Source organism: Rhinopithecus bieti, unplaced genomic scaffold (assembly GCF_001698545.2).
Source record: "Rhinopithecus bieti isolate Rb0 unplaced genomic scaffold, ASM169854v2 scaffold_19652, whole genome shotgun sequence".
Lineage (NCBI taxonomy): Eukaryota > Metazoa > Chordata > Mammalia > Primates > Cercopithecidae > Rhinopithecus > Rhinopithecus bieti.
The window spans coordinates 4,064,658-4,081,463 of NW_016809913.1; the positions used below are offsets into that span (position 1 = coordinate 4,064,658).

A 16,806-nucleotide genomic window follows, 5' to 3' on the forward strand; every position below is an offset into this window, starting at 1 on the left:
CCTGTCATTTGCAAAATAATGTAATTATACTTTTACCCTGGACTTTTTATATTATGAGGAAATAACATTACATTCAGTGGTTACCTACAGTGGGTGAGGCATTTATACATGTTATATTATGCTATCTTATTTAATCCTCACAATAACCCAATAAAATATTCCTTTAGAAGAAGAAATGGTGACTCAGAAGTGCAGAGTCTTGCCTAAGGTCATACAAGTAAACAGAACACATCACTCACTTCTTATGAGAAGAAATCTCACTATAACCCAAATGGCAGCTTTTCTTCTTAGAACATGTAATTTTCTCTTCAGGACTCCATCCTAAATATTTAATTTATATAATCATATTACTAGAGCATCTCAAATATTTATTTACATAGATTAATTAAAAGCCCTCAAATCATAGGGCTCCAAAATGTATTTCAAAATAAGTTCTGTTAAAGTAATATATTTCTTAGTCACTTTGTGGTTTATTGCACTTCCGGAACCAGCTATTGATAAACTTCCTCTTTTTCTACAGAAGCTATTTCAGTTTGCTAGAGGAACATTTTAAATCTGAATTGAACCACCCATTTTCCTTTCTTAGTCAAATCACCAAAATGTGCAGTTAGAACAAGAATTTAGCATTCTGCAAAAGAAGTTAACAGCTGAGGTAAGAAAATTTTCACACAATTTGGTTTGATCTTGCTTTATATAAAATTTATTTTAAAAACTGTCATTAGTGTTTGAAACTTAAACTCTGATAATCAATCTAAAGATGTCTATAACAGGTTTTTGTGGTTTTGTTGCCTAGAATTAAAAAATACTCAGTGTTCAGCTTGCCTCAGAAAAACATTTTCACCTAGGTTTGTATAAGACCTTTTAAGTTTATTTAATCACACACACACACACACACACACACACACACACACAGAGACATATATTGAAACGGAGTCTTACTCTGTCTCCCAGGCTGGAGTACAGTGGTATGATCTCGGCTCACTGCAACCTCCACCTCCTGGGTTCAAGCAATTCTCCTGCTTCAGCCTCTCAAGTAGCTCGGATTACAGGTGCCCACCACCACGCCTGGTTAATTTTTTTGTATTTTTAGTAGAGATGGGGTTTCACTATGTTGCCCAGGCTGGTCTCCTACTCCTGACCTCGGGTAATCCGCTCACCTTGGCTCCCAAAGTGCTGGGATTACAGGAGTGAGCCACTGCCTCCAGCCATAGTCATATTTGTTAACCTTAGTTTTATAATTAAAAATAAACTATGGTCATGGCAGATAAAGGTAAGGGTTAGAAACATAACTAGATTCCACAGGCTATGACTGAATTTATAACCTCCAAAATATTACTTGTTAAAAGTTCTAAGGTACTTTTTATAAAATTTTCCTGTACATAATATAATCCATAAATTAAAATTTTTGTATCCCCTTTAGTTTGCATAGTAAGAATGGTCACCTTCACTTAGTTTAGAAAGAAAAAGAAATCAGATGTGCTATTTGATTAATATTATTATTATTATATGTGCTTCATTATTATTATACATGCTTTATTTTTTACATATAGATTTTTATACTTAATAATGATGACATGAAAACATTATGGTTCATTTTGAAAGCTTACTAAGCCAAAAGTGTTAGTCAATAGTCAAACATGCATGCATATATTAATATCACCTATGTGTTTATGTCATATTATGAGACTTTGGAACATAGCATAAGATAGAAGAAACCCAAAGAATAAACAATAGAAAATTGTTAATATGCACAAAAGATGCTTGCTGTGGGTAAAATGGGCAAATAAAAACTGCAAAGAGTATTTTACACACACTTGTAATTTTAGGGAATAATATGTTCATAGAGGGTGATATCCCATTTCAACACTTAATAAATACTCATGACTTTCTCTTAGAAGGATTTCTTCCAAGTAATTATTGTGGAAGTCAGAAAATAAAGATATTTATCTCTTTTCAGATTAGGCTTGTCTATGTATTTTCTGCTTCTAATATTTAGTTTATTTCATTATGCATATTAAGTCATAAAATCTTATTAAATTTTTTTCACTATCATATTTCATAAAATTAAACTAAAAAATTTCCCATGAATCCTTACGGTGTGTTTTTGTCATCATAGAATCCCATACATTTGTTTTTTTGTTGCTGTTTTGTTTTTTTTTGAGACGGAGTCTCCCTCTGTCATCCAGGCTGGAGTGCAGTGGCACGATCTTGGCTCACTGCAACCTCTGCCTCCCAGGGTCAAGAGGTTCTCCTGCCTCAGCCTCCCGAGTAGCTGGGATTACAGGCACCCGCCACCATGCCTGTATTTTTGTATTTTTAGTAGAAACAGGGTTTCACCATATTGGTCAGGCTGGTCTTAAACTCCTGACCTCAAGTGATCGGCCCGCCTCGGCCTCCCAAAGTGCTGGGATTACAGGCAGGAACCACTGCGCCTGGCCCCATACATGTTTTTAAAGGATTATTCCCAAAACTAAAGTTTACTAGTAGTGCCTGTGTTTTCCAGCTAATTCCTACATAATTCTATTTAGAAGGGAACTTTAATTCTGATTAAGTTTGAATTGAGAAATATAAATCTGATGCCTTTCGACATCCAAGCTTTAAAAAAATCACCATAAAATTTTCAATAAACTAAAAAAAGGAGAAAAAAAATTTTCAGTAAACTTACTTTAATTACTTTACATATAATTCCCGCCAACTCACATCTCCTTCCTTCATAAAGCATTTCTATTTCATAACTTTTCTATGAAAGACAGTATAGCACATATAGTGAAATGTGATAGAAAGAAAGGATTCTGGCACAAGATTAGCATGATTTTTGTATTAGTGCCACTACTTAGAGCTGTGATACTGCCAAGTTACCCAAGATCTTGGTGTCTCAGTTTCCTTATCTGCAGGATGAAAAAACCACCACCTAGCTAATTAAAATAGGACACTGCTTAACCTTTGGTGGGTGCTCAGTAAATGGTCACTATCACGATACAAGATGGTCATCAAATACTTCCTACTGTAGGTGAAGATCAATTTTTCTTTCCACTCTTCCTCAAGATGCAGAATGGCTGGTTTTTTCCTTTATCGTTTCAAAACTTCACTAGTCAGAGATAATACTACTGCTAAATTTTAATCTATTATGTTTGCATCACAACTTTTATTATATCAAAGTAATTGATACAGCTATCTATATTTGCCTTTTGTCTAGGACATACTCTCCAAATCCTGATTCTCTTTAAAAGACAATGGCATACTTCCTATCATATCCAACTTAACAGCATCAATTTTAAATGCTGGACCCTTTAAGTACTTATGTACTATATTTATAAGAACATGTCTATGGCCTGGCTTGGTGGCTCATGCCTATAATCCCAGCACTTTGGGAGGCCAAGGTGGGCAGTTCACTTGAGTCCAGGAGTTCAAGACCAGCCTGCGTGACATGGTGAAACCCCATGTTTACAAAAAACACAAAAATTAGTTGGGCATGGTGGCACGCACCTGCAGTTCTAGCTTCTCTAGGGAGGCTGAAGTGTGAGGATCGCTTGAGCCCAGGAGGCGGAGGTTGCATTGAGTTGAGACTGCACCACTGCACCGCAGCCTGGGTGACAGAGCTAGACTGTCTCCGAAAGAAAGAAAGAAAGAAAAAAAAAAGAACATGTCTTATACATGGGGAATCTTGCTTCACTGTAACTATCTTTAAAATGTTTAGTTACATTTATGTTTTCTTTTAAAATACTCTAAATATTCAGCAAAGAAAAAGAACCAAAATCACAGATTTAAACCTCATCAAAGTGCCAGCCTATAATAATGAGTAAAATACTGGCATATGAGGGCTGACAAATTTGGTATTTGCTTGAGCAGCAAGACTAAGGGATTTCTAGAAAAACTCTATATAAAATGTACACACGTACGCGGGTTCTTTGGAGTATTGCTAGGTATACTTTTGGATAGTGTCAGGAAAAAAAGGTGGGGGAAAGGATGGTAAGGATACTCACAGCAGACAGGAGAGCCTGAAATGAAAGGTAAATGAATTTGAACGGATGGTTCATTCTGGTCCTCCATTTTAGAAAGCAAGCTCCTCTTTACTGCCTCCCTACACTCAGAAACACAGGCCAGCCACGGCAGAGCAGCATTTTGCCGTTGCTTCTTTCATCTACTTCAATCATCTCCCCCCACCCCCAACTTCTTCATTTTGCCTGCTTCAATCATCTACACTGCCTTCTTGCTAATTATATAACCACTGCTTTTTTTCAGCTGTTTATTAACTTTTCTTCTTTTCTGTATCTTCTCTAGTCAATTGACCTTCCTCTTTTCTGTTTGCTGCTTCCTAGAGTTTTTTTTTTTTCTCTTTTGTGTTATTCGTATTTCTTTGCATTGCCTTTTATCTTACTCTAAATCTTCTTCTCCTTTTTATTCCCCTGCCCAATATTGTCCTTTCCCTACAGAAAAATGTTGGTATTTCAGGTACACACCACTTACATATTTTAAAATGTGTATGCTAAATAACCTTCCACACACTGGCCTCATTACCTCTGAGAAAAAAGTCAGTTTTTTCCACTACTATATTCCCTATTTCTTCTTCTTTTAAATCTTTCTCCTCCTTCTCTGGACTATGCTGAACTGCCATCATAGAATTCTAATACAGTTTCTAGTATTCTGATGTAGCAGATCCTAGGAGGATAAAAAGCTAACTGAAGAGTGGTAGAAAGTGTTAGGATAGGCAAAAAATGGAATTTGGTTTTAATATTGCCATAACCGTTAACTGACAAGTGAAAATCTCACACATGGAGGGTTCCGCCAGCTTACTACTGACATTAGAGGATAGGAGCCTATCAAAATTGATCTTACAAACTAACGTGGATTTATAATTATGTTCCGGTTTGGGCTCTTTCCTTCTCTAATTCCTTTTTCAGCTAACTGAAAAGAGGAACCGTATGGTTTCCTTATTTTAAGCAAAGTCACAAAAGAGGAAACATTTTTGGCTAAAGACAATTCATGGCTTGTATTTTCTGATGCTTTGGATAGTATTAAAACACATTTTAAAAATGAAATTCAGAAGAATAAGAATTTTTTCCATTTTTTAAAGAAGCCCCCTCCCTTTTTTTTTTTGTAATCTATAAGAATAATGGGTAGGAACTGCATGGATGATGACCATCTAAAGATGATTCAGATCCCTATATCTGTGCCAAAAGTGTTCACGTTTTCCCTTTTAAATCTTTTGCAAAATGGATAAAAAGCAGAATTTATTAATTTAGATTTCACTGCCTCTGCTTATATTCTGGTAGAAGTACTAGTAAAAAGCAAAAAAATAAAATGGAAAGGAATCAAGAAGCCCAATACAGGTTAAATGCTTACTGTACTCCTAATATATAAGGCATTATACTACAAAGAAATCAAAACCTAAAAACATGAGGCAATAAAGAGTAGTAAGAAGAACGTATGCTTTGGAATCAGGTGGCCCTGGGTACAAACTCCCAATCTGTCACTTACAGTGGTATAACATCAGGCAAACTGTTTAACTCATTTGACGCTGTCTCTTTATCTGTAAATAAAAGATCCCCTTACCTTCCTCATAAAGTCAAGATTCGGTGAAATAAAGTATGCAAAGCTGAGATAGTATAACACATAGTATGCTCTAGATAAGTATTTTTCTTTCTCCTTTCTGCCTTCTTCAAGGTTCTTTATAATCTTGTTCGGGGAAGTAGGTATAAGAAAATGTGAAAAGTAATAAAAAATAAACACAGTTACTTAAGAGAATAGAAGTGTGAGTGACGGACATACATGAATTATGTAAGGAACCATTAAAAACAATAAATGAGAGCTAGGGGGAATTCAGTAAATGACTGATCTGTTTGGGCTGTAGTCAGTCACCGAGAACTTGGGTTAAGAAGGGGAATTTAAACTGAGGTCTGAAAGATGAGGACAGATTCAGATATGCAGCCAGAAAGAGGAAGAGGCTAGGTCTGGAAGAAGGAAAACAAAACAAAACAAAAAAAAAACACCATTGAGCATGGTAAAAAACAGCATAAAAGTGTCTGTTTTGGCAGGGGAAAGCGTGTGTTTAGAAAGTATGCAAGGTGGGAAAGGGATGCATTTGGCTGGATAAGAAGTTTCAGTCATGATATGTGAATCTAGACTGGTTAACTCAAGCAAGAAGGAAGAAAATTCAATTTAGAAGTTTTATCTTAACAGGCCAGGCGTGGTGGCTCACGCCTGTAATCCCAGCATCTTGGGAGGCTGAACTGGACAGATCACTTGAGGTCAGGAGTTCGAGACCAGTTTGGACAACTTGGTGAAACCCTGTCTCTACTAAAAATACAAAAATTAGCCAGGTGTGGTGGTGCATGCCTACTGTACCCCCAGCTACTCGGGAGGATGAGGCACAAGAATTGCTTGAACCCAGGAGGTAGAGGTTGCAGTGAGACAAGGTCATGCCACTGCACTGGGTGACAGAGCAAGACTCTGTCTCAAAAGGAAAAAAAAAAAAAAAAAAAAAAAAAAGGAAGTTTTATCTTAATAGAAAGAGAAAACCCTCAAGCAAGGGAGCAGTAACCTGATCATGCATGCTTTTAAGATTAATTCAGCAGTGTGCAGGAGAGTTCAAAGGAGAACTGTTTTAAAATTTAGACTTAAATTATTCGTATAGGAAAAAAAAATGACATACCTTTTCTTCTACTAAAATAGGGTCATTTATCTTCACTGTGTACCAAGTGGTAGAGGAGTAAGCAATGAAAACTATTTAGATACGCTGAGAAGGTAATCTGTAAAACCTTTACTGCACCTTCCAACAGAACATCAAATCTCTCTAAATATAGGCTTATGAGTGAGAAGAACTATAGTTTCTAATCTTGTATACCAATATCTAACACCCTAAGATTTTCTATTCTCTAATGTTAAGAGATAACCAAATGGTTGCCATTGTGTTTGATGATGTGCAAAACAAGTATATTATACTAAAAGTTGCAAATTGTCTCAGTAGAACTCCTAACTTTAGAGAAAAGGCAATTGAGAACAGGAAAGGTTAAGCAACTAGTTCTCATGGTTAGATAGGTAGTTAGATGGGAGAAGTAGAACTGAAACTTAACTCTCCAAGTTTTAGCATCTACCACTTCCCAGAAAAAGCCCTACCTGCCAAACTTTCATATGTGCCTTATTTTCCTGTGCCCACATTGTTGCTCTCCCTGGCTGGAAATTTGTTTAATTAGTTCTTACAGACCTTTTAAAATTCAGTTCCAGTTTTACTTCACTGAAGCCTTCCCAGGCTAGGTTAACTTCTCTGTACCTCTCCTGCATACCTTTATGAGAAAGCTTATCAAATTATTGTAATTGGGCCAGGCATGGTGGCTCACACCTGTAATCCCAGCACGTTGGGAGGTCGAGGCGGGCGGATCACCTGAGATCAGTTCTCGACCAGCCTGGCCAACATGGTGAAACACCGTCTGTGCTAAATATACAAAAGTAAGCCGGGCGTAGTGATGCATCCCAGCTACTTGGCGGCTGAGGGAGAAGAATCACTTGAACCCGGGAGGAGAAGTTTGCAGTGAGCCCTGATCACGCCACTACACTCCAGCCTGGGTGACGACAGAGTTAAGACTGTCTCCAAAAAGAAAGAAAGAAAGAAAAATTATTGTAATTATTTTTTAGGTTTTTTTTCTTTCTTCTTTGTATTTAGAGATGGGATCTCACTATGTGGTCCAGGCTGTTCTTGAACTCCTGGCCTCAATAAATCCTCCCACCTTGGCTTCCCAAAGTGCTGGGATTACAGGCATGAGCCACCACGCCTGGCTTTTACTGTTTGCTTCTACCACTAGAATCAGAAACACTTGAAGGCAGTAACTATCTTTTTTTTTTTTTTAATTTTTTTAAATCTCCTAAACCTAGAACAGGGCTCCACACAAATGTGGCATTTACCAATAAATGAATGAAAGCAGCAGCAGGACTACTTGACCAACTGGATTGAATTTATTCCACCAGATTCAGAGATCACTCTAGGATTTTAAGCCTAGGACTCTGAGTTGAATTGAATCCTTTAAAAATATGCAATCTTAACATCAGGCTACCATGCTACAGAGACACTGAGGATGCTGCAAAGATTACTAATAGACTCTGTGTCTGTGCCTAAGAAACTTAATGGTACCATTAACAGATAAAGAGAAGTCGGAAGAAGAGTCAGTTGTGAGGGTAAAGATGAATTCCATTTTAAATATGTTAAATTTCCTGATAGTGGGATGGAGATATATATATATGTGTTTATATATATATACACATATACACATATATACATACGTGTGTGTGTGTATATATGTGTGTATATATATATATAAAAACATCCACCAAGAAGTCATACAAATAGAATTAGGACAAAGAAGATGTAGACTGGAGGTAGAAGTTTGGGAATTGTGGCATAAAGCTGAGAACTAAAATCTTACAGAATCAGGAAAAAAGAGAAGTAGGTAAGGGTGAGGACTGAATATCAATTAACCATATTTAGAAGGCAGAAGAAAAAGAGCTAGTGAGAGTAACATGAAAGGAAGACTGATTACAAAAAGCTACTTGAATATTAGTGAAGGAACAGTAGTGACTAATGTGGTCAAGGAGGGGAGGGGAGAGAAGAAATAAAAAAACAATTGGATTAGGTAATAGATGGTCACTGGTGTTCTTCAAGGCAGGAGAATCAATATATTTCTAGTAGTAAATGGTGAAAAAAGGTAGAGAGCACATGGATCCAGCATATAGAGCCTACGCGTTTTGAGAAGTATGACTGAAGTGAAGTACTGAAATATAATGAAGCTAGAGGGGCAGCAGAGCCAAGTGCAGAACTTGTATTAATAAAAGAAGAGAGACCACTGCTTATGAAGTCAAAATGCTGTATGATGGGTTAGAGTATACCCAAGAGTTGTTACACCAAGCCTACAGTGTATCAAGTCTAAATCATAATAACTACTAATCAACTACTACTAATTAGGAATAATGTCTACCTACTTTATGCCAGGCATTATAATGAAAAGTCAAATTTTTAACTAGACACCAATGACGCCTAACTGTCTTTCTCTTTCATTTTAAACCCACTATAGATAAGGAGGAAATATTCTGAAATGGATCCCAAATATTTCATCTTAATTTTGTTTTGTGGACACCTGAACAATACATTTTTTTCAAAGACAGAGACGATTACAACAGAGAAGCAGTCACAGCCTACCTTAGTCACATCATTAATGTCACATGTATTGGCTAATTCTCAAAACACAACAGGGAATCCTTTCGGTCAACCAATGCAATTCAACGACATTTCTTCTAGACAATCAGTATCACCTGCCAAAGTCACTGCTGGACAACCAACACCAGCTGTCTATATCTCTTCTGAAAAACCAGCAGCACATACTTCTGCTGGACAACCACTTGCCTATAACACCAAACAACCAACACCAATGGCCAACACCTCCTCCCAGCAAGCTGTGTTCACCTCTACCAGACAACTACCATCTGCCCATACTTCTACCACACAACCACCAACGCCATTTGTCTACACTTTCACTCAACAATCATCAACTGTCCAGATCCCTTCTACAAAACTAATACCACCAACGGTTCATAATCCATCTACACAACCAATATCAACTGTCAAAAATTCACCTAGGAGTACACCAGGATTTATCTTAGATGTTACCAGTAACAAACAAACTCCACAAAAAAACAATTATAATTCAACAGCTGCCATACTAATTGGTGTACTTCTGACTTCCATGTTGGTAGCTATAATCATCATTGTACTTTGGAAATGCTTAAGGAAACCAGTTTTAAATGATCCAAATTGGGCAGGTAGATCTCCATTTGCTGATGGAGAAACCCCTGACATTTGTATCGATAACATCAGAGAAAATGAAACATCCACAAAACATACATCAATCATTTCACTTACACCCTGGAAACCAAGCAAAAGCACACTTTTAGCAGATGACTTAGAAATTAAGTTGTCTGAATCAAGTGAAAACACTGAAGACTCCAACAACCCCAAAACAGAGAAAACAAAAGATCAAGTAAATGCTACATCAGAAGATAGTGCTGATGGATCAACAATTGGAACTGCTATTTCTTCTTCAGATGATGCAGATCTGCCTCCACCACCTCCCCTTCTGGATTTGGAAAGACAGGAAAGTAACCAATCTGACAAACCCATAATGACAATTGTATCTCCTCTTCCAAATGATTCTACTAGTTTCCCTCCATCTCTGGACTGTCTCAATCAAGATTGTGGAGATCATAAATCTGAGATAATACAATCATTTCCACCCCCGCCTGACTCACTTAACTTGCCCATGCCACCAGTAGATTTTACGAAAAATCAAGAAGATTCCAACCTTGAGATCCAGTGTCAGGAGTTCTCTATTCCTCCCAACTCTGATCAAGATCTTAATGAATCTCTGCCACCTCCACCTGCAGAGCTGTTTTAAATATTACAACTTGCTTTTTAGCTGATCTTCCATCCTCAAATGACTCTTTTGTTTTTCTTTATATGTTAACATATACAAAATGGCAACTGATAGTCAATTTTGATTTTTATTCAGGAACTATCTGAAATCTACTCAGAGCCCATGTGCATAGATGAAACATTTTTTAAAAAAGTTATTTAACAGTAATCTATTTACTAATTATAGTACCTATCTTTAAAGTATATTTTACATATGTAAATGGTATATGTTTCAATAATTTAATCCCTCTGAAACAATCTACATATACTTATTATTACCCCAGTACAGTTTTTTTTTCCCTGAAAAGCTGTGTATAAACTTATTGTGAATAAACTTTTATGTTTCCATTTCAAAGACTGGGGTGGAGAGGAATAAGAGACTAAGTATACACTCCAAGTTTTAAATTAATACCTCAAGTATTAAATAAATATTCCAAGTTTGTGGGAATGGGAGATTAAAATGCATGTCTGAGAATAAAGAAACTTTCTTCTTGGTTTCATCATAAAGAGTAAAGCAAACATGTTAAAACATCAACTGAAGGGTTGGGTTAAAGACATTTACCCTGAAAAACATATGAGGATACATCATTAAATGTAAATATTTTCCTATCATGTCGTGGGGAGGCACAAATTTTAAAACTAGCATCTTTAAAAGTTTCTTCTTTATAAACACCCAAACAAAATCAAGTTTTATAAAGAAAAGAAAAGAAAAGAAAAGAAGACTATGGTTTCATTCTAAATACGGGTGATTTTGGGTGATTTTTTTTCAGGAAAAAAAGACTATCAAAACACAGATGATTCGCAACTTTTTACTAAACTTATACTTTCTGATGCTATCCACTCTTAAATCACCTTTCTTATACAGAATTTCATCTTTATCCATTATCTGACAATTGGTAAGTCTGAGTTATTAGAGTAGGAATGGGCCCAATCTTTGTCAAGAGTGGTCATCAGCCTGAGATTTTGGGGATGCCAGCCTGTGTCTGCAGAAGTGCTCCTTTGCCCAATAGGCACATCCTCTTCCTCATTAGTCCCATTTAACTCCAGGGGAAAACAAGCACTTAGAATAAAATGGTAGCCCAGTCTTGGAGAATCACTCAGAGTTCTGGGATTTTCAGAATAGAACACAGCATTTATTCATAGCACTGGCATTCGTGACATTAACAAAGCTCCATATTTAATAAGAACCAGTAGGGTTTTGGACACAGGAATTTTACGTACAATGTTTTTCCTAAAATCTTTCAAGCCATCTTTACTGACCATTAATTTTTTAATCTGTAGAAACACTTCCTTGAGCTTCTTTTCCTGAATAAGCATAATACTTACTGTCATATTACGTTACATCTTTTGTCTTCCTCATTAAAAAGTTTCTTTCATGTATTCTTCAAAGTTAGTACTTTTTTTTGAGACAGAGTCTCACTCTGTCACCCAGGCTGGAGTGCAGTGGCATGATCTTGGCTCACTGCAACATCCGCCTTCTGGGTTGAAGTGATTCTCCTGCCTCAGCCTCCTGAGTAGCTGGGACTACAGGTGTGCACCACCACGCCTGGCTAATTTTGTTTTTTTTTTTTTTTTTAGTAGAGACGGGGTTTCACCATACTGGCCAGGCTGGTCTTAAACTCTTGACCTCGTGATCCACCTGCCTCAGCCCCTCAAAGTGCTGGGATTACAGGTGTGAGCCACCGTGCCTGGCCCAAACTTTGTACTTTTAAAGCTAATTTCCCCAGCAGCAATCTGGAGTTGATAATTTCCTATTATTCTTTTGAATTTTAAGAATTTTTGTTATGGTAAATAAGACATGTTTTTATACTTGGCCAAGTCTTTGACATGCCTTAAATCATCATAACTCTTGTCATTTTACATTTATGACAGTTACTTAATGGGTTCTTTCCACATTTTTGTCCCTTTTTACCACCTTCTTTCCTGAAAGAAATACCGGGAAAATAGGGAAATACCGATTAAACAGGAACTGATTAGTTGATCATAGTCTTGTCTGGTATCTTTAAGTACTTTAACGGGAGCTTTTCTCTTTCTGTTCTTTGTATAACAGGACAGACTACTGGCAGCAGCTGGGTTTTTATGTTGTCTTTTTTCCTTTTTTAAAGAAATTCTTTGCTGGGGGAAGAATAATTCACATTTAACTGCATGTAATTTTCCCCAATGAAGTCAGTGGAAGCTGAGTAGCCAAACAGTGGCAATCCTTGCTTAATCAGCAGGAAGAGATACAAACTAATAAATACAGGACAGAAGAAAATGCTGGAACAAGGAAAAATCTTTTAGAGAAAAGATTAAAGAACTAAGATCCAGAAGAGAAAGTCTATTTCATGAATACTGCAAAAGAACAAGGCACAGGGGAATAAAAGGTAGATTAAAGTTCACACCACATACTAGTGGTGCTTTTAACCAGAACAGCATTAACCAGAGTCAGACACAATCCTGAAGAGCATTTTGTTCAACTCCTTTTGTTTGCTAACTACTGAGAAAACAGGACCAGAGAAAGTAAGTGACATGCTTAGAAGCGGTACTAAAAGCTGAGTTTGCTCCCTGACTACTGGTTCAACACTCTTTTCACTAATATAGGACCAAAGAGCACCTACATCATGCACTGAAACATACATATATCACGTAAGTCTTCTATTTGGTGTGAATGGTGAGGGACACAAATGAATCCAATGCAGGTGATTTTTAACTGTTGTTGTTACCTAATTCTGATCAAAAGGTAAAGTAGTACCTTTGGGAACCTATAACTAAAACATTGTGGTACTGGTATATGACTAAACAAACAGATCAATGGAACAGAAGAAAAAGTCCAGAAATAAATATCAAATCAGTGGAAACAAGCATTGGATAGACATCTGGAAAAAAGAGAAAATTTGATCCATACTTCACATTACATTAGAATAAACACCAAGGACCAGAGTTCTAAACATAAATCATGAAATTATCCAAGTAATAGAAGAAAATATGAGTGAATTCCTTTATAATCTGGAAGTGGGAAAAAACCTTCCTAGCTGAGACTCAAAATCCAGAGGCAGTAAAAAGGGAAATCAAATTATACGAAATTTTTAAATGTCATACACATGCACGTGAGCATAACAAACACACACACCTCACCATAACAAAGCCAAAAGATAAACGGCAAACTGGAAAAAAAATTAAAACTTAAATCAAGACAAAGTGCTAATACTTCTAAAATTTAAAACGCTCCTAATATGGGGCGGGAAGGGGAAGACCCAAAACACAACTTTTAATAGTGCAAAACATAAAAAAGATAGTTACAGGAGAAAATATTTAAATGGTCTTTAAACATATGTAAAAACATACACTCCCCCTCATAATTACAGAGATGCATTTAAAATTAGACGGAGATACTTGACTATCAGATGGACAATAAATCCCAAAGTTCAACAACAAAGGATACAGTGAGGCTGTATAGAACTGGACACCCCACTACACTGTTGATGGGACTGCAAAATGGTATAATCAATGGAGAGGAATTTAGTAATGTCTGGAAAAATTCCAAATGCATTTACCCTTTTACCCAGCAATCCTACTTGTAGGAATCAGTTTTCTTTTTTTTTTTTTTCTTTTTTTTTTTGAGACGGAGTCTCGCTCTGTCGCCCAGGCTGGAGCTGCAGTGGCGATCTAGCTCCACTGCAAGCTCCGCCTCCCGGGTTCGCCGCCATTCTCCTGCCCAGCCCTCCCGAGCTAGCTGGCGACTACAGGCGCCAGCCACCTCGCCCGGCCTAATTTTCGTATTTTAGTAGAGACGGGGTTTCACCAGGTTAGCCAAGGAATCGTTTTCAAAGGTTTACTAGCAAACATATAAAATTACTTAGGTACAAGGGTATTCACTGTGGCATTATTTGTAATAGCAAAAGTCTGAAAAAAACCTAGATGTACACCAATAGGGGACTGGTTGAATAAGCCATGGTACATTCCCAAATGGAGTACTATGGATCAAAAAATGAATCAGATACCTATATACTGATATGGAGTGATAAGATACAGTAAGAAAAAAAGAACAAGATATCTAACAGTATGTATATATGTCACCTTGTATATTAGAAGGGGGGATAAGAACATACCATACATATGCTTAAATACATCTTTTTAGGTTTTCAAAAAGAGAGGTTAACGATACAATGAAAAGCTAATAAAAAGTCACTAATAGAAGGAAAGAAACAGGATGGAAAAGACAGAGAGGCAAGATTTATCTGAATATACCTTGTTATATAATTTTGACTTGTGATCCTGAAAAGCTGAGAACTAAAAGTTTATATCAAGTTGGTGATACAAAAATATAGAGAAAAGAATTATTTCACACTGCATTAGAACACAGAATTTACACTTTTAGGAAAATAAAACAAGCAGAGCTATGAAGAAAATTTTAAACTTTATTCGGTAGTCTATAATCTAATTGTAGCAGTCAATACTGGTATTATTTTGAAATTACTGTGAGATGATGCAAATAAGCAATTATATCAATGATATCAGGAACCACTTAGAGAAAATATGGGGGACAGAAGAACGAATTAAATCTTCCCAAAGAGGCAAAGAGAAAACTCCAAGATGAGAGACATTTTAGGAAATAATTGACTGAGTTTTAGCAACAAGCCAGTGGCATAAAGTAAAAAAGGAGTAGGGAGGTGGGCAAAGAAACTGATTCACTTGGATTTTGACTTGGTAATTTCTATGTTGTTATTTCTTTCATGCTTTTAAAATACTATATTGAGTACTCTCAGTTGTATTCAGCAGGAAAATCACTCTAAATAGCCAACCATATTACCAAAAATAAACAATATCTGACGCTCAAGCATAGCAAATGTTATCTATAATAATGGAAAACTGAAACCAGTGATTAGCGTGGGATAGTTATTCCCTGGCAGATGCTTTGTGATACCTTTCACAATGTTGGGGTAATATATCCTAGGACACAAAAGAATATGTAAATTAATTCACTGCTTAACCTAGAATGTAAAAGTTGCCTAACTAGCTATCATTACTGACCTAGACAGACTAATATAAAATGTAATGAGTCTGAATACTACTTAAAATAAGTTGTAACAAATACTTATACCTCTTAAAAATATTCTTTTTTTGAGTAACAGTAATATAGTATTATTTTATTTCATGAGAATTTCTAAAAGTGTAAGAGACTGTTACAATTCAAATATGTTTAAATGATCTCCTTTTTTCTTTTTGAGAATTTTACAATATCTTTGAATAATATGAAGCAATTTGGTATGCCCCAAACTTGAAATGAGAAACACTGCCACTACTACTGTGTTGGAATTTTCTATTATATGCAACAGAAACTAAACTTGATACAGCCTAAACCCAAATTCATTTGAATCCATTAATGAAGTAACATGTTCTTTCTTTCAAACAAAGTACTGTTAAGTGTAATGAAAATGCATAACTCTACTTCCACACTGACTTCATGAGATTTCCTAAAATTAAGAGATTTAAGTGGTCGGTAAATAGACCCTCAGTCACATCTTTAGAAGTGCAGCAGTGTATATATGAGCTTAAACAGAACTCGAAATGTCAATGCATTCTCTATTTCCACAATATTGCTGAGTGTAGTATTTTTAACATATTACTTTTAAGTACTACAACTGATGGCTGGTTTCCTAAATCCACAGTAAGAATCTCATTAAGAGTTCAACTGAACCCTCAAAGTAAAGTGGCAATAAAGTACCTAATCAACAATAAATTTCTATGTTGCAGACTTTTAAAATACAGACGCTTTTCGAGCAATATTAGTTTTATACAAAAGGTGGCTCCTCTAGTGTAGTTTCTCTTGTAAGAAAATAAACTTCGGAAGCTTCCTCTCAGGGGTGTACTCCACCCTGTGAGGTGTGGGGTGTCAGACTGCCCCTAGTGGGGGATGTCTCCCAGTTAGGCTACTCAGGGGTCAGGGACCCACTTGAGCAGGCAGTCTGTCCCTTCTCAGATCTCACATATACACCATGGAATACTATGCAGCCATAAAAAAGGATGAGTTTGCATCCTTTGTAGGGACATGGATGCAGCTGGAAACCATCATTCTTAGCAAACTATCACAAGAACAGAAAACCAAACATCGCACGTTCTCACTCATAGGTGGGAACTGAACAATGAGATCACTTGGACTCAGGAAGGGGAACATCACACACCAGGGCCTATCATGGGGAGGGGGGATTGGGGAGGGATTGCATTGGGAGTTATACCTGATATAAATGACGAATTGATGGGTGCTGACGAGTTGATGGGTGCAGCACACCAACATGGCACAAGTATACATATGTAACAAACCTGCACGTTATGCACATGTACCCTAGAACTTAAAGTATAATAAAAAAAAA

General features: G+C 36.6%; 2 protein-coding genes across 2 annotated transcripts in view; one reads left to right on the plus strand and one right to left on the minus strand.

The window, feature by feature from the left end:
* Window positions 1-16,806, minus strand: part of NF1 (neurofibromin 1) — a 293,561-nt gene that overhangs the window by 62,113 nt on the left and 214,642 nt on the right.
* EVI2B (ecotropic viral integration site 2B) lies at window positions 519-10,935 on the plus strand. The gene is made up of 2 exons (XM_017890920.1): window positions 519-652; window positions 9,063-10,935. Exon 2 carries the CDS (start codon window positions 9,084-9,086, stop codon window positions 10,437-10,439), a length of 1,356 nt encoding a protein of 451 aa, XP_017746409.1. The 5' UTR covers window positions 519-652; window positions 9,063-9,083; the 3' UTR covers window positions 10,440-10,935.